This window comes from Cololabis saira, chromosome 6 (assembly GCF_033807715.1).
Source record: "Cololabis saira isolate AMF1-May2022 chromosome 6, fColSai1.1, whole genome shotgun sequence".
NCBI classification, from domain to species: Eukaryota; Metazoa; Chordata; class Actinopteri; order Beloniformes; family Belonidae; genus Cololabis; species Cololabis saira.
The window spans coordinates 12,336,080-12,355,427 of NC_084592.1; the positions used below are offsets into that span (position 1 = coordinate 12,336,080).

General features: G+C 38.7%; 1 protein-coding gene across 5 annotated transcripts in view; it reads right to left on the reverse strand.

The window, feature by feature from the left end:
* LOC133445822 (abl interactor 2-like) overlaps positions 1-19,348 on the reverse strand; it is a 42,255-nt gene that overhangs the window by 4,145 nt on the left and 18,762 nt on the right. Inside the window, exons 3-11 of one of the 5 annotated variants that reach the window (XM_061723294.1) lie at positions 16,894-17,070; positions 16,226-16,243; positions 13,321-13,424; positions 9,632-9,784; positions 5,889-6,013; positions 5,031-5,345; positions 1,708-1,872; positions 1,357-1,437; positions 1,005-1,187 (exon numbers count right to left, since the gene is read on the reverse strand). In XM_061723294.1, the coding sequence (XP_061579278.1) occupies positions 1,005-1,187; positions 1,357-1,437; positions 1,708-1,872; positions 5,031-5,345; positions 5,889-6,013; positions 9,632-9,784; positions 13,321-13,424; positions 16,226-16,243; positions 16,894-17,070 (1,321 nt within the window). The remainder of the gene's footprint in view (positions 1-1,004; positions 1,188-1,356; positions 1,438-1,707; positions 1,873-5,030; positions 5,346-5,888; positions 6,014-9,631; positions 9,785-13,320; positions 13,425-16,225; positions 16,244-16,893; positions 17,071-19,348) is intronic. The other 4 variants (XM_061723295.1, XM_061723296.1, XM_061723297.1 and 1 more) reach the window with 4 other exon arrangements.

The window sequence follows — 19,348 nt, forward strand, 5'->3', positions numbered from 1 at the left end:
CAAAACATTAAAAATGACGTTATTCCATACAGTTACTCCAGGATTTTCTTTTTTCATTCTTCTTCTTTTTCATTTTTTACATAAGGCTAATATGAAGTCCAAGTCTAAGTGGTAGAGTAAAAATTGCTAAAGTTTCACACAGTTGTTAATAAAAGTCACTCAGAATCTGAAAGTAACATTAATCTCTAGCAGACAGGTAACACTGACTGCGTTTTCATGCAGTCAATAACCCTTTTAAAACCGGAATATTAGCAATAACCCGGTTTTGCACAGCCATGTAAACACCAATAACCCCTTTTAATAACCCGGATTTGCTCATATTCAGGTTTTTATTCAGGTTTTTCTAACCTGAATATTCGGTCATGTAAACGCCTAACGGGATTTTCCCATCAAACGGAACATGAATTTGTTTTATGCGCATGCTCTTTTCGCAAATCTTGGTCTTTTGAGTCCAGGACGTTCTTATAAACACGGAGAAACGCAAGACCACGCCACACTTTTGGAGTGAGGAGGAGACTAATCACTTCATAAATGTAATGAAGAATATGAACATTTTGGCATTTGTAGACGGTAGAAAGTACCGGGATAGCCAGATTTACAAGAAGGTGAGAGAAAAGTTGCACGAAGCAGCATTTGGATACAGGAAGAAGAAGCGGAAATGACTGGAATTGCGTCATGATGTTCTCCGCGCGTCGCTGGTTTGATCCAGATATCCCGAATGATTAATTACCATGGAAACAGGGATAACCCTGTTTGCCGACGCATGTAAACGGAATATTCCGAATGTTTCAGTAAACGGAATATTAGCAATAACCCGAATTTTGACTGCATGTAAACATAGTCACTAATCTCCTCTTGAATTGGAGGACTGACATTTACAAGAAGGTTTTACATATTACATCTTACATTAATATTAGTTTCAAATAACTATTTTTCATGTTGCCTTCAGAAATCAGTGGAGACTGCTGTTAATTAAGCTGTTTCCCGGTGTTTCTGTGGCGCACCTTTCTCCAGGTAGCTCCTGGGGGCCCATGGTGGGTCTTCTTCAGCGTAGGGATCGCTGTACTCCACCACTGCAGAGTCTTCCTCCTCGTGTCCGTCCTCCGGCGGCTGTGGGGTGGGGGGAGGCTCCTCCGGGCCCGAGTGGTTCTCAGCAGACGTATGTGGGGGAGGAGGGGTGTCTGAAACTGGAGGTGCAAGTCATTGTTGTAGTAGCAGAACAAGGACACACGTCAAAACCAACATCTTCAGTGTTGCTGAATAGTCATGGAAGTGTAAGTGAACCCAGGTAGAGTTGTATCAACACAATATGTGAATAAATGAGTAAATGAAACCAGTGGGCACAGTTAAACTTACTGGACTCCTGAACTCGAGCAACAAAACCCATTAGAGGAAGCTGTGGGGTGAACTGGAGGATGGAGGCGGGTGGAGGGGACGCTGCGAACAAACACCAAGTTGGACTTCATTAAGATACTGCGAGAGCTTTATCAAGCCTTTTCTAAAACCCCAGCCAACTGTCCTGACTCTACACAGGTGCATTACTAAGGCAGCCCTAGGATTGTATGAACCTTTGAACAACATCCATATCTTTTTCAGCTCTTAAAAACAGAACATGCTGGAACCTGGCTGTAGAATTTAAATGAATCCTCATGAATATAATCTGTAATTAATAACAGCTGGATGTATATCTCATTTTACGGTGCATACCTGGACTCTGGTTGTAGCCGGGGCCGCCGTTGACGTGGTTCTCTGTGGGGATTGGCTGCCCGGTCACAGAGGGGGGTCGGCGGTACGGCAGTGACCCCCCCACCTGGGGGGGCTGCTGTCGGGGCTGAGGCCGGTTCATGCTGTAGAACTGAGGGACAGCCGGGCCTGACGGAGCACAGAGGGGGGATGGTTTATTAAATATGTCATACTACTAAAACTATTTATAGGGGACCTATTATGAAAAACAGTTTTTTTCTTGCTTTAACATATATAAAGTGGTCTCCCCTCAGCCTGCCAACTCAGAGAAGGAGGAAAGAAACCAAATTCTGTAGTGTCTGTACAGCCGCCCGGATGATCCATTAGTGTGATGTGGATCTATGAGCCGTTTAGATTCTGCTCCCTTTCGTTACGTAACGATGGGAGTGATTTACATAGGTTGGCCTCCGATGCGTGAAACCACGCCCACAACTAACTCTGCCGCCCGGAGCTTCCGCCATTTTTCCGTAGTGGTGTATCGTGTCATCCAGGCAGCCAATCAGCACCTCATTATCAGGGCCTCATTATCATAGCCCCGCCCACTCAGAATCCCGCATAGAGAAGGAGGTTAGAAACGGGAAAGATAAAGACATGGTTTAGAGCAGTGGTCCTCAACCTTTTTTCAGTGATGTACCACCTGTGAAATATTTTTTCAGCCAAGTACCCCCTAACCAGCGCAAAGCACTTTTGGTTGTAAAAAAGACCTAAAACAGAGCACTGTGCCATCAGTAACTGATTTATTAAACATAAAAATATTGCTGCTACGCTTCAACCACGACTCCATCGTTGGTCCAAGTGATTGACAGGTGAAGCCAGGTGATTGACAGGTTAGGTGGAACCATCCTGGTGTGGGGGATACTCTGGGGTTTTAGGATAATAAGTTGAATAGCCTACTCCTGAAGATAAAATTCATTTTATGAATTTAGACTTATATTTTACTCAATTATTTATGAAATATTTATTTTTAAAGGATTTTTGCATGGATGCTACTTTTTAAATATATGTATATTTTAAAATCTCACGTACCCCCTATTGTGCCTTCACGTACCCCCAGGGGTACGCGTACCCCCATTTGAGAACCACTGGTTTAGACGCTGAATTTCTAATTTATTTAGCAAAAACAATCAAAAGCTTGTTTTTAAGACATTCAAGGCCTGTTTAAAATAGGTATTAGATGCCATAATAGGTCCCCTTTAAACTGAAAATATCTAACATGTGGTTTCTTTACAATTAACAATTTTGTTTCATTAAAATGAGCACTATTTAAAAAATGTAGGTTAAAATCTCCCAAAATAACCCAGAGAACTCAATCCCAGAGAGTGAGAAGAAACAGGTGCAGTCATGTCACAAAAATGAGGACTATGCATTTGTCTGCTGAGAAATCTACAGAGTTAGTGAGCTAAACAACTACTTTCAGTCCATCCAGTCATGTGATACCAGTTCTGCCATGTAGCGAGCAACAGAGCAGCCCATGTCAGTGTCGACATGCTGACATGAAGAAGTGGGTGTACTTGAACTCTAGTCAAGTTGGTGAGCAGAAACAAGGGTGGCTGGAGCTCTGGGGAGAACTCTGCCCCCACCAGAACCACCCGGTACCAGGAAATAGACCCATGTGGAAGCAACAAGAGCAGAGACAAAACAAGGCTAAAATGTCGGCAGTGCATTTCCCCGTTTGACGGCAAGGAAATTAAGTTTTGATGAGGACCTTGCAATTTTTCTTTTACATTGGTGAAACAAAGTCAGCAATGGTTTCCTTACCAAACAGTTTTGATGGTAGAATCAGACAAGTTACAGTGGCATCAATTCAACGGCAAATGTACTGATCTCCATGTCCTTTTTGCCTGCAGTATATTGATGTGGTGCTGATTTGAAGCGGACATGGTTTTAGACATGATGTTGAGAAAAGAAGAATGATTGCACTCTCCGTTAGAGATATTGATTCTGTGTTTTGATTCTCAGATTTTGGGTTTTGGTTACCAACACATTTGGTGTTGAGTTTACGCCACAGAATTGACGAGGAGGGACTGTGCGTTTTCTCGTGTCTTATGTGAGATGGACCAACTTCACATTACACACTGCTCCTTTAAAGTTCTTGAAGAAAATAACATTTAATAAAGTTCAATGCAAATATCAAAAACTAAGGCATTTTAAATGGAGGAATACCGTATTTTCAATTCAATTTTATTTATATAGCGTCTAATACAACAGATGTTGTCTCTAGACGCTTTCCAGAGATCCAGAACATGAACATAAACATAAACCCCCGAGCAATTATTACATAAACAATGGCAGGTAAAAACTCCCATTTTTTGGACTATAAGCTGCTACTTTTTTCATAGGTTTTGAACCATGCAGCTTATACAAAGGTGCGGCTATTCTGTGGATTTTTCTTCCACCGCTCTCTAACCGGAATTAGAATCAAAACTAACACAAAATAAATGCAAAGAAGAATACGCTACTTCTTCTTTAGCAGATAGAAGTAGAAGCAGATTTCAAACCGATAAATAGATAAATAAATACCGGTTATTTTCTCTTGGTTCTGTCCCGTTTTAATCAGCAAAGTTGCTGCTGTGTTAAAAGACACTGTTAGGAAAGGATCTATTTAGGAACAAACATGTACATCATTTACAGTTCAAAATCCTTCTGTACATGCAGTAAATATCTAATCTAACAACATAAATATCTGCGGCTTGCATATCTTTTTTTTTTTTTTTAAATAGAGTGGATGCGGCTTGTTGTATGCTTATTGTATGCAGGTGCGGCTTATAGTCCAGAAAATACGGTAGTTGACATTTTATTTCTCTTTCAGTGTCATCTGTTGAAACTGAATCTACTGATGTCATACTCTGTTAATTATTCTAAATAAATCTCTGAGTTCATTCAAGTTTACATGTACAGCATCAGACTTGCATGTCACCATCTCCCACCTCCAGCAGTGAGAACCATCATAGAAACACCATCTGTAAATGCGTTTAGTGTACGCTTCTAAAGAGGAACAGGCACGCCAGAGATCCTTTTTTTATACTTCTTATTGATGCAGGGGTTACTTTTTTTAAATCAAGAGAATTGGAAATTTGCTGGTTTTACTACTACTGTTGTCATCATGCCACTTGCTGTTGTCAGACTCACACTCTTGTATTTGAATCCAAACACATAAAAAGCCCCGTTTGTTGTTTCTTGGACAGAAGACAGAGGATGGAAGAGAGGAGAATCAGCACAGAATCAAAGCAGGAGTGAGTGGGATGCGGTGAGGTTCGGGTGATGAAGGTGCCGTTGGAGAAACTCACCTTCAGCAGGTGATGAAGAGGAGGAGAGTGTAGGAAGAGGGGCGGGGAGAGAAGACATCTCCGATTGGACCTCGGATGTGCCGGGAGAGGGGCTGGAAGGTGGGACTACGTTAGTGTTGGGTGTATTTATCTGAGAGTTTGTCTGAGGAGGGGAGTTTGCCTGGTGTGCAGGGGAGGTTGGTGGCAGAGGTACGTGGGGGTGGGTTAAGGTTGCAGTGGACGAGGAGGAGGAGAAGGAGGAAGGGGTTGAGGAGGGAGAGGGGGACGAGTTAGGAGCTGTGGAGGAAGAGCTAGCTGGTCCAGCAGTAGGAGAGACTTCAGGGAGAAGAGGAAGGAAGGAAAAGACGAAGGAGTTAAGAGATGAAGAGGAAGCATCCATCAAAGGAAACCGCTACAGGGGTCGCTATAAGATCTCTTAACATTACAATGGATGTAAAAAATAACTTGCTGATAGTAATCGTTTCATAGTTTTTCTGGATTTATTTAAAATATTTACATTAACTAAGTAATTTATATTATCATTGATTTTAACAAGATCTTTGTGGTAAATAAAATACAGAAAATGTAGAAAAAAACGGAAGGTTAAAATAAATAGTTGCAAAGAATATGCGCAGGAAACGGTATGATTATTGTCGTTGTTGAGACCTTTAACCATTAAAACCACCACTTTAACTACCTTGCTGTTATTTACAGCTCTGTTCTCCTGGGCCTCGCCACGCCGCCATAAGGTTAGAGGGTTAAATATTCATGACAGTTAAACTTAATGAGATTCTTTACAGAATTTATAGTTGAGACCTTTTCTCTAATAAAGGTCAACAAGTGTTGAAAAAGATGGACAGATTTAAAAGACGTTGTTACCTGGGAAGGTGGAAGGTGGTGAGGGAGTGGGCACGGCGATGGGAACGCCCACGCTGCCGCTGCCGCTGTTCTCCCTGCTGCTGCTGCGACTGCTGCTGCTGGGATGGCTGCCCCCACTGCTGCCACTACACACACACACACGCACACACGCACACACTTTAAACTCAATATTGACGTCCAAACATTTCAAAGTAATGTCATTTTGATAACTCTAGAGCAGGGGTTGGCAACCCGCGGCTTTAGAGCCGCATGCGGCTCTTTAGGGCCGTTCTAGTGGCTCCCTGGAGCTTTTTCAACAATGTTTGACCTTTTATTTCCTTTTTTTTCCCCTTTTTCTTTTTTTTCCCTTTTTCCCTTCTTTTTTTCCTTTTTCCCCCCTCTTTTTTCTTCCTTTTTCCTTTAATCTCGACATTTCAACTTTTTTCTCGACATTTTGACTTTTTTCTCGAAATTTGGACTTTTTTCTCTCGACATTTCGACTTTTTTCTCGAAGTGCATAATGAAAAATAAAATCTTCCCCCACTTGCCTTCATTCTAAGGCTTATACAAGATTCATTTTTTGCGGCTCCAGACATATTTGTTTTTTGTGCTTTTGGTCCAATAGGGCTCTTTCAACATTTTGGGTTGCCGACCCCTGGACTAGAGGAACTTGCTGTCAGCTTGTTACTCTGTGTTTAGTTTCTCTTCAGATCTTGTGATAGGAAGCAGGGAAACATTGTTTAGCTCCAGCTAATTTTACAATGCAAATATGCAATTAATCTACACGTTATTGAAGCGATAATTCACTAGATGATGAAGTAAACATTATTTTAACTTTGTAAAAGTTTGTCTGGGGATGCAAATCAGCCCCTTGAGTGAGGAGAGTGATGAGCAAAAAGGGAGGAATACTGAGGAACTCTTTTCCCCTTGCAGAAAGGGGAAATGAGTCGGGGCATTGACTTGAAGATATGCCCTGAAAGCCCTACAGCCTTTCAGCAGAATGTCCTGGTTCAGCAGTCGTCTTTCTTTCTGTTACAGTGAGTTACTGTACTGAGTGGAGGAAAGAAAACCTCATTCTAGTACCTTACTGCATAATTAGAGCTGGACACGCTGCCTTGAGCAGACCTCCGTTTGGTAAAAACAAGCACCAGTTTGCAGAACACACGTTATGTAAACCTGTGATTCTGGACAGCTGAACGCCGGCCAGCACACCTCCATGGGATGCTGGGTAAACTGACAAGAACAATAAACTCTCACCAACACTGTCACAACAACACAGTTAACAAAGAAAGCTTCAGAGAGCACTTACTTAGAACAGAGCTCTCAGTGCAGTAGCAGCAATCCAGTCCCTTACACAGTCCTTCACTCATGAATTATTGATTCTCAATTGAAGGAAAAATATAAGAAACTCCTTAAATGTTTGAACTTATCACTAAATATTTAATTTCAAGCCGTTTATTTTTGTGTCTGGAATGTCTGGAGAATGTCTTTAAAAGCAGACTTAAACTGGTCAACTGGTCTATCCTCTAATTTAAACAACTTCCCTGGACAAGCAAGTTCCTAATGGCATCAACATGAATCCATCAAAAGAAGTAACAGCTAGATTAGCTGTGATAAAAGACAATACGAGATCTTATTAGCCTCACAACTCACCAAGATAGAACTGTTATCAACATTTTTTGTAACAATCCTCATTTCTGATGACTGCAGCAGTTATCCATCTTTTGCTGCAGCCATACTTGAGGTACTTGTAGCGCACTCAAAAAATTAAACCAATGTTCCCCTTCAAGGATTCTTGTAGTGTTTAGTTTTCCATCCTACCTTTACTACTAATTCTTTTCATTCCCCCAAATGTAACAATTACATCTTTGAAAAAAACAAGCAATAACAAGGCAGGACAGAGACAAAAGCAAACTCATAATAAAGGCAAGAGAGGAGGAAAGAGAAAGGGCTCAGTGATGACAATAAGGTGCACATGAAAAGCAGAATGTCAGATGCCTGTAAAGAAAAAGCAGCAGCAGCAGCAGTGGCAGAGAGTCTGGTAAATGCAAAGATGCAATAAAAACAATCAGTATGTTTACATGTGCGGTTAAGTTGAGCTGTAATTATATCATATTTACAGATATTTTAAAAGTTCAGTTTCAGTCTGAATAATGAAACAGATCTTTTTTTTTACTAGCATCATGTGAACACACTGAAAAGCTGATAATATGCAACAGGATTGACTGAACTGACACAAGCAGAGATGGTAAGTAGACGGAAGAATCGTTGAGGTCTGAGACAGAGCTGTGATTAAACAACCAGGATCTAAATAATACAGTTACATTTCGTAAAAAGAAATGCAGATTGAGATAAAATAATGTTTAAAATAGTTGGGAAGTGAACCAGAATGACAATGTCCTAAACAATACTTTATAATGTACATCTGATATTAATTTCAGAAGATTACATAAAACATGTTTTCATGTACAGTTTGATTATAACTATTTTATTTTATTTCACATTCATCTATAAGACTGTAGATGACAAGAAAATACAACAAAAGCTACAAACTCAAGATGAATCCACCAATACAAATAAAATGAGTTAAGCAGCATGGATATAAGCAGAGTTAGCGGTGTGTTTCCTCTGTGTTTTCTCTGCAGTGACACTGCAACACAGCAACAATGCAGCTGTTGTTACTGGAGCTATGATAGGATAGTTTGAATAGAAAATCACTTTTAGCATAGTAATAGTGGCATAAATACTCAAAACTCAATATCTGATTAGCCAGTAAAGAAGCAAACATGGACTCTTTCTTATCAGTACCATTGATACTGTCACCATCAGGGCATTGTTTTTCTTTAGAAAGAAGAAAAAAGACCAGCTAAATCAAATACACCTTATCTACACTAAAAGAGTGTCTCTGCAAAGCAAAACCACAGAGGAAACACTAGATATACACAATTAGAAGCCAAAGCAGAAGGAAACAAAACCAATGAAGTCACTAATGAGCAAAGATTTTGGGAAAACTAAAATGTAAGTACTATGTTTTAAATTTTGACTTATCCCAAGTCCAAAAAATTGTAACAATCCACAGACTAATGTTTTGAGACACAAGTCAAAACACACATTTATTTTTCTTGGTGAGAGCTAAATGTTTAAATAACACTCACTGAATGTTAAATGTGCAGTCTCTATAGCCATTTTCATCTTAAAAAGTCAATGATCAATGCAATATAAAAAGTCAACCTGGTTATACCCACGTAACAATCAACCATGTTTTACTCTATTTTCTGTGGCATGTCTCTTTTCTCGTTCCAAGAAATGACCCACAAGCAGATCAAAAATATTTGATCATTTTCAGTGACTTTGCCAACTAGTTAGATCAGCTGGAAATGAAAGAAGTGAAGCATGAGATAAAATAAGGCCAGAAAAAGGATGTATTGAGAGAATAAGAGATTAGTTGAAAGACAGTCGCAGGAAAAAAAATTAAGATATCAAAACGTTACATTCAACACTTCTGTCTGTCTAGTTGGGGAATAAAAATACATCTGGACATCAGTTGTTATAAATCATTGTTTTCATACATTTTTCATTGCCCACAACAAAATAGATTGAACCACTGATGTAAACAACCTCTAAATATCTGGACCCAGTTTAGATGTGCAGATGTGCTGAATATTTAGCGTTTTGAGCTTTAAAGAACTTTCAGACTCAAGCCGTTTTAGCCGAACAAGAGCAGACGGTAACTCTGGCACCACGTGTCCCTTCGACCCGGCTACCTGTATGTTCGGGGCCGATGGTTGAGCGTGGCGGTGCGGCCTGGACTTGGAATTTGCCCAGCAGGTACATTATTTCTGGTCGGGCTGGAAACATAATCGTTGGGCACCACTGGTGGGCGCACTGGCTCCAGTGTCCTGTAGGGGGAGCTCTTCCTGCGCATGCAAGAGTAAGGTTGAGGAAAGGGTTAACACAATGATACAAACATGGCTCTGGTAAAGTCCTGATCCATGAACTTGTTCAAATCTTTCCAGGGACAGGACATGTTAGACCCGTCTACAGAGTGGAATGACAGAAAAAGATGGTCAATGATTATTCACCAGTGAAACATGAAGTAAAGAATTAATGTGTTTCAGATGAAAGGGTTAGAAAGAGTTCAGGTATTTGGTCAGACCTATGTATAGGTGATGTAAAAAGGTACAGCACTGCTGGTGAAGGAACTGGAAGTGCATTGTGACACCAAAGTGTTTAAGCCATGTTATACCCTACCTGGTAAAAAAGCTCCCTCACATTTATATGTTTTGATCACCTTTAGTTTTGATAATGACCTACATTCTCTGTGGCATCGTTCCACTAAGGTTATGCAGTGTCACAACATGTATTTCCTTTCAGGGCTGCATAACTGTTTTTGCAAAGATATTAATGGGGAGAGAGTCCGACTGTTGTTTTAAAAAAAGGACCCCACTTATCCAACATATTCTCAGTGGGGTCTGGACTCTACTGGCCAATACAAGTATTAAATAATGAGACTCATGCTACCTGTACTTTCTCACATGTTGAGCTCAATAGATCCTGGCATTGCCAACTTTGAGGAGAAAAGTCTGAGGAAAATGAAAAACTCTGGTCATGGAGTATAGACTACCTCAGCTCGTGAAAGCAGGCTTGATGGGTAAATCACTTCATTTACATCTGCTCATTTCCCGATGAGTCCATCACAGTAGAAGAGGACAAGTCTGGGCTCCCTAGACTACAGAACCCAATTGTTTCCTTTGAATCCAATGCTTATATGCCAGCCGTAGAAAATGTAAGCTTTTTCTCCTGTTTGTCTATTAATTAGCCTGACTGATAAAAGCTTTTCTTAGGGCTGTGCAGCTGTTCAGTTGAGATACCTCAGTTCTCTTCATATTGTGTGTAAGTTAATGCCCTTACTTTCCACTGTTGATTTCCTTCAATTAAGATTTCACCAAATGCCAAAGTAGTTACAGATTATGGTCTTGAGGATATTTTTTCTAGCCGTTTCTCCCTCAGAGAAGTTGGTTTATCACTATCCCTCCAGGTTTTAATAATGCATAGGGCAGTTCTTGACCCAGTTTAAGTTGGGTCTTGTGGGCAATCTTCTCCGATTGTTTAGTTTGCTTCTTACAAACCAATAATTTGACGCCTCTGAAATACTGTGACATTTTTTCCACAACCAGAGGATTTAATTTCTCACATAGTTGTTTTAAATATGACGAGCTACTCAGTTCATCAGTCTGGATTGAACTTGTCAGCTGAAAGGTATTAATTACTGCACTACTTTTCCAATGGAAGAGTTTTACCTTTTTGTTTAGTTAAATATATTTGTTTACTTTAAAAAAAAAAAAATACATGTATTTTTTCTCAAATGGAGAACTTACATTAAATATTGCTATTCCTCAACTTTAATACTGCTTTAAAAGAGCGACACCAGGGTGATAGAGAGTGGTTGGTTCAGTTGAATAACTGTCTGTCGTGTAAAACCACAAGAAAATTGTAATTAAATTGTTATAAGTTAGAATTAAATGAAACCTAGCATCACATGGTAATGAACATGTAGCATCACCAGTGATATTTAGTTATTCTGGCATTAAGGATGAGCTGAGCTTTGTCTCCTTTCTGTTAAGGTCATGTTCTAAATGTCATGATGTATTCACGGAAGCGTCACAGTATTGTAGAAATGTTGCACAAAAAATATGATCCTAGAATAAGTAAAAGAAAAAAAATGCTAAAAATCACATTGCACACACAAACTTACGTCTGCTAAGCTGCTCTTAAACCTGCCCTTAAGATTCCAGGCTTATGCCCCTTAAAGTAATCTCAATTCATACTTTTGCTCCAAAGTAATCCAGGATTTTTGAAAGGAACAAAGTGTGAAAATTGTGTGGTGCAGCAGACGAGGTATCTGTTGATTGATGATTGATTTATGAACATTTATATTTGTTTTATGTCATTTCGCTGAATGTGCATCTTCCTACAGTTTCATCAAATTTGAAATGTTTTTGGCAAACCCATCAATACAATGATTTAGAGAGGAAGAGAAGAAAAACAAAACGTGTACTATGAATATTCCTGTGGGTTACTGTTACGTGTGTGAATTTGTGCTTTATCACACGTTGTGTTGTTTACAGCATGAGGCCAATTCACTGCGTATTTGTCCCCCATGTGCGTTTTCATTTGTGTGTGTGTGTGTGTGTGTGTGTGTGTGTGTGTGTGTGTGTGTGTGTGTGTGTGTGTGTGTGTGTGTGTGTGTGTGTGTGTGTGTGTGTGTGTGTGGTCAGACCCCATTGGCTTGTTAGCCTCGGCTTACTTCCGACCAACTGCTAAGCAGCTTCTGTTCATTCCTTCCTACATGTGCACACCTTTTAGTCCGAGTGTCAGACATTTAGTTGACACTGTCTTTTAAAAAGTGTTTATCATCTTATTGCACAGAACCAAAACATTACATCTTCGTGATATAAATGAATATTTTTAAGGCAACAGCTTAATGCAGCCTTCCAAATGCATTATGTATTAAGTTGCTTGTTGTTATCGTCGTCATTCGTGGCACTTTTAATATATATTAAAAACAACTCCCATACTGTTAATCTCAGGGTAAAACAGCCGGCTGATCAGCAGGTTACAGGAAAAGGAAAGGAACACCGTCAGTCGATAAGGGTTTGGTGGTTTTAGGCCAGATGGCTTCGGAGAGACGGCCTACTTGGTGCCATATGCATGATTGTAAGATAATTACGTTTTGTCACAAAGTGTTGTATCAGCTTTTTACAGCTAATAAACTGCCCAGGACCTTTGATGTAATGTAAGAGCCAGAGAGAGGATGAAGAAGTAAATTATCAATGCAGAGCTGGAGGTTAGAGGAGAGGACCTGAAAAATGTATAAAAAAAAAAAAAAAAAAAACTGAAGAAAGAGTAAAAGAACACTATAAGACAGGAGAAACAGTGACATTGAGGTGAAAATAAGGAAAGGAGAGATACAGCTGGGTGACCTAGATGCTTGAGGAAAAAACACAACAAGCTTTCAAAACGGATTCAACGTCATTCCTTAAAGCACTCAGTGTGTGTGTGTTTACACACACATATATACCGTAAATAGATATATGTGTGTGGGTGTGTGTGATTCCGTTCTGCTGGGTCAAATCTGTAATAAGCTCCCCACATGAACACATAAACTACAGCCCATGAACATGGAACTCATTTCAAAGTCAGTGCAAAGACCAACATGGCCGTCTGTGGAGCAGATTTATGTTCAAATTCTTCATTGACATTTATAAGAACATTCAAACCAACATGAGAGAAGCGATACAAGAGCTGGACCAAATAAATCTACCGTACATCTAAATCTAGAGTTAAAACCATGAAAACAGGAACAACAGATAATGGAGGATAAGTCTGGGTAGATGTTAGAGACAGAAGACATACAGTTTGTTTACGGCCGTGGTGTTCAGTGGGAACGTACCCCAAAATGCCCTTGCCAGCCCTTGGAGGGCTGGGTGGTTTTTGCGTGGGGGGATTGGACCGGGACAGACCCCCTCCTAGTTTCATGTTCTGCTGGCCGTTCACCTGTGGGAAACCAATACGATGTTCATGATTAGCACTTAGGTTAAAAAACCAACACCGACAGCCTCCAAACATGATCATATATTGATGACCCAAGATAATTTGAACATCTCTGGCTTATTCACGCTTTACCGCAGCAGCTTTAGCCTGCAGAGACTCAACAACATGACAGTGTCCTGTGGAACGAGACTTCATCATGTCAGCTGCTCGGCCTTTAGGTCCTAAAAGCTGCAGTTTCTATCCTGACTGATCAAATACATCACACATCCTGGCAGCATCCCAGTTGGTCTTAGTATTTTGGAAATGTTGATCTTCTAGCCATATAAATCTAATCTTTATTAAAGGGTCTAAAGTATTCATGTTTTCCCTTCTTACATAACCAGCATTGACTATAAAACTAACTTTCCATACCCCTTGTAATAGTTCTCACATAACATGTTGTGAGCCTAGTGTTGCTGTACGAATAATCAATGTTTTTCTGCAGTCTGTTACTGTTCATAATGTTTCAGAGTTTATTTTGCTGACACACACTTCATTATTAATTGGTTTATAGATCAGGCCCGGAGGTTTTACTCGATATGATCTGACTTGTTGTGCAGCTTGAGGGTAGCCTGTAACCACATGTCAGGGGTTTGCTACAACATTAAAATTTCAAATGCCGTGTTTGCAATCAGATCCCAACGTTAAAGCTTAAATAATTGATAATTACACTTGTACTTGCTTTGAGTAACTTTTGAATCAAATGCCTGATTACTTTAAGCCGGGGTTGCTGAGAGAAAATTAAAACTAATTTAAGTTTGTTTTCCCACTTGATGTGGTTCATTTTGTCTGGTATGAAAACAGTAATCACACTCAGGTGTTGAGCAACTCAGTTGAATTGAATTGGTCTCAATCCAGATTCTCTAGTGCAGTGTTTTCCAACCCTGGTCCTCGAGCCCCCCCTGTCCTGCATGTTTTAGATGCTACTCTGCTTCAGCACACTGTGATACAAATAGCTGTGTCATCAACAGAGGTGCACAGACCTTGGTGACAAACTGGTGATAACTGTTCATTTTAATCTGTTGTGTTGATGCAAGGAGACATGTAAAGCATGCTGGACAGTCTGCCCCGAGGACCAGGGTTGGGAAACACTGCTCTAGCAAACTCAGGTGTGATCTGATGAGAAAGCAAACCAAACTAAAATGTGACAACATGCCTAGAATCACATCATTTCACTACATCATTCAATATCTTGAGATGATGAACACGGCACAGTTCTGTGCGATTAATCAATGCAATCTTCTACATTGTTTTACTATTTGCCTTAGGTGACACCAGTTAATTAAAATGTTCTTCTTCAACCATACATGCACTTAATTTTCATTTAAATAAATAAATAAAAATTGCAGGATGAGAACCACTCCAGACAAGTTCACCACATCATAAAACAAGAAACAAGGCAACCGACTATGAATCCTATGTTAAATAATGAATATAATAAAAATTAAAAAAAATCTTCTGATCATAGTGGGTCTAAATGTAAGGAAAATACAATCCCAGATTAACAACAACATTTAACACCTTTTTCACCAAGCCATTATTTGCTTCATTAAAATTAAGGCTAAAACAAAGAGAAAACAATCATGGGTAATACTAAATACCCCAATACTGCTCCAATAGTGTTGCTAATCACCTGCCCACGCTGAACTAAGCATCAGCAAGTCTGCACACATTTATAAAAGGGAGACAAATGTTGTCTTACAGAAGCAACTGTTCTTGTACACCCACCTGGAAAGAGCTATAAAAACATTTCCAAACCATTTGGAGTTCAATTCTCTATTGATAAAACATAAAATCCCCAAGAGCTGCATCTCAGACTCCACCGGTCTCACTGAGCATAGATGCTCAAGTCATCATCAAGGTTCAGAGATGTTTAAATGATATTGTATTTAGCATTTAATGAATGCATAAAAAAAAAGAAAAAAAAAAATCAGGTGGATGCAGACTCAAGTGTACGGAAGAGTATTAGGACCAGGCAGGAGAAAAATAAAAATAATATTTTAGAGGAGGAAGATTTTTTCGAGAAAAAAGTCGAAATGTCGAGAAAAAAGTCGAAATGTCGAGAATATTGTTGAAGTATAATTTCGAGAAAAAAGTCAAAATTTAGTGAATAAAGTCGAAATGTTGAGAAAAAAGTTGAAATTTTAAGAAAAAAGTGGAAATGTCGAGAAAAAAGTGGAAATGTCGAGAAAAAAGTGGAAATGTCGAAAAAAAAGTCGGAATGTTGAGAAAAAAGGCGAAATTTCGACTTTATTCACGAAATTTCGACTTTCTTCTCGAAATTGTATTTCAACAATCTCGACATTTCGACTTTTTTCTCGAAATGCACAATAAAAAAAAATCTTCCACTCTCAAATTTTGTTTCTCTTGCCTGGCCCTAATACTCTTCCGTACAAGGGTGCTGCTGCAAAACAGTTGGAGTTTTATCATTTCATGTTTCAGCACCACTGCAACCAAAAATACCTATTCAATCGAAGATGCTGCTAGAATTTTTTTCCTGGTATTTCAAATCCTGAAATACACAGCTCACCACTAACAGAGAACAAATGGAGAAAATAAAAATACAGGCTTTGTAATAAAATAGAACACCCACAATAGCAGAAAAGCACCTTTCTGTCACCCAACAGATATGTAAAAATAACAAAACCAGTGAGCTGCTGCATTGAACCAGTTGTTTGTTTATCATATCATCCAGCCCCAGCACTAGTTAGATAATCAGAAACCTTTCCCCTGGTGTTGTGTGTCGGTGTGTTGCAGTTTCTTACCTTGAACCTCATCAACCACTAACACATCAGTGACAGCAGATGGAACAGGAGAAGAAGAAACAGGAAAACATTTTGTCTAAAGGTTAGTAACAGTGAAACGGCATCATGCAAATATCATCAGCTATTAGAAAGACAGCAGTAAACTTGCAGGACAGAAAGAGAGGCGTGATAAAGACAGGCTGAAATAAAGGTGGACAAAGAGATGACATTTTTCAAGTATTGCAAAAAGGTTGTGAAGCAGAAATACTGAAAAGTGCATTTAAATGGTGAAAACATAGTGCTTAATACTTAAACCTATTTGTCCTACACAGTTATAGGTTTTTATACTTCACATATTCAGTGACAAAGTGCAAATAATACTCAGTTGTGCACACAAACACAGGTTAAGGTCAAATAAGTCTAAGGATGAGAGTTCTCTTGTGTGTGTACTCGACATACAAAATGCCTATAAATGTAATTATTTATGGATATTGAGATCAAATGTGTTATTATTCAAATTGCTTTTTTTTTTTTTTTTTAAGTCTTTCATTCAATTTCACAGAACTTTTTGTAAGTTACACATTATTTTTTTCTTTCTGTGAACCATTGTTTTGAAAAGCACTTAATTTTAGCTTACCAGTACACTAACATGAATGAATTACAATCAGATGAATTATATCATGATGTACCTTGACTCCATGTCCGATGTCATCCAGCACGCCGTAGTCAATGGGTTTCCTGATGTAGCGCACCGGCCTCTCTGGGTTGGCTGGAGCAACAATCTTATGAGCGCGGGATGTGTTTTTGTTGGTGGTCAGGATCCCGATCTCTCGCCGAGCCACCTTCTCCTTGTGAATGTCAACAGTCTGAAAGGGTAAAACAGACACAGACTAAATATTATGACTATCTCATAAGAAAATACATGTTTTGCTTCACAATACATGATGCAAAAGACTTACTTTAACCACTGGTTATCCTTTGCTCGATGTACTGATTCATTTACTCCAGTTTACAAAGGTAAGACCAATTTCAAAAGCCTGTTATGATTTTCTTGAAAATAATGCAAAACCTCAAAGAGAAATGCAGTCGCCTTGCTCTGTGTTCTCCCAGTGTAAATACTTTTGGAGGAATTTAAATATGGATGACAATCTGTGCTGGAATCCTGGAGTCAAGAGATGAATTAATCATATTTTCAACCGTATATTACACTGTGGTATATTCGTAGAAAAAGTGATATTCACTGATTTACTGTTATAAACTTGACATTTAAAAAAACAAAGAGGTTTTTATTCATACAGAAAAGTGTTTTGCATTAAAAATGATATTCACCCTTCTGCTGATGTCTCTAAAGAGCCTCAGCATGGTCAGCATCCTCCTATGTGTGTTGTCTTTGTGACTAAATAGAATTGAGAAACATTTTGGAGAAACATTCCTGTCACTGTCATAGGTCAGTCAGCGGCGCACATGAAAACTGGGCCCGAAAAGCAACACGAATCATCAACAAGAGTCCTCCTAGTCCAGTCCCAAACGGCTTATCAACACGCAAAGGAGTGTTTTCTGGGAATATGGATTTCAAGAAAACGTTAAAAAAGGTTAAATCATTTAGATGTGTTATGGGAGTTTGTAACAAATGAGGGAATTGCATGACCAAGTGGAAACTGCTTTGGTTTAGGTGAGTTTGTCGAGACATTAAGTATTTACGTAAGTGAGAGAAGAAGACACTTATTCTTCATACACAGTAAAACAAACATTTCATTATAAAGACTGAATCCTTTCGGTTTTAGACTACAGATGGTTTGAGAAACGTTTTTACCCCAAACATGGACTGTGAGCATGTTTGACCATCTCTGCTTCATATTACATGAAAATTCTTTTGGCTGAATAAGGAAGTGTGAAATACAAGATGCATTACATAAGATTATCTCTGTGATTCCTTGTGAGGAAAGAGCCTCACTGTACGAAGCCTTCGCCTACATAACAGATGTGACTGTGTTTCACTGAGCAGAAAGGGCTAATTATGATGTGTAACCACAGTCTGGGTTAACATAAAAGCGAGAGAAGCAGCTCATTATTGATGCTTGATGCATATTCTGATTATTTAGGCCTTGGGACAAAAAGGACCCTCTGTATCACTGCAAACTATGACTTTATTGATTTAAGCACACATTTGGTGTTTAAAGGGACTGCTGAAGATTTCAGTCTTAAGTGAATTAACATGTCTTTAACAACGGAGGCCTTTAACACCATTGAGCGGGGTGTTAGTCTCTTTTCTGAGCTGAATGAGTTGGCTTGTTTAGAAATATGAAGTTAGACATAGTTGGATTATAAGATGGCTCGGTAGACAGCACATTGAAAATCTGTTTCAATCACTGAATACACTGTTGGTTTACACACACTTAAAGATAGCTTTGTCCAATGGAAGGATTGTAAGTATTTATTTTGAAACTTGCTGTTCACTTCCAGGAGTGACCTTATTTTTCAGAAGTCATTTAAAAAAATAATTTACCCCAAAAATTCCTTTAAAAATGTTTTACATGTTATTGCTGCATTGGAAATCTGCCAGATATCCCTCAATTTCATTGTGGCTTAAGGATATGATGTTTTTTTGGAGAAAATAAAATATACAATGCGGGGATGCACAGAAAGAAAGCATTGCCATTTCTGATAAAACCTATCTGTTTTTTCTGAGTTAAAAATGCTACCTAACTAACTATGACAGTTTGCGACTAGTCATACAAATGTGTATATATATATATATATATATATATATATATATATATATATATATATATATATATGTGTATGTATATATGTATATATATATATATGTGAGCTTTTGTTATCCTATTATATATTGTTTGTGGTACTTTCATTGTTGTTTTGTTGTGAGCTGGGGTGGGGGGGTTGTTCTAGGGTGGGAGTGGAAAAAAAATTAAATAAATAAGTGTTGCACTTTCAGACCTTATGCACATATTTTTATTTGTACTCGACGATTGTATTGTATTATTATTATTATTATTATTGTTTTTTTTATTAATACTGTTACTATTGTTGTTATCTTTTTCTATAAGCAGTATACTTGAAGTTTTCTGTAATGTCTGAAACTGGTTCTAAAAAAACACTTTGAAAAAAAAAAACAATGTT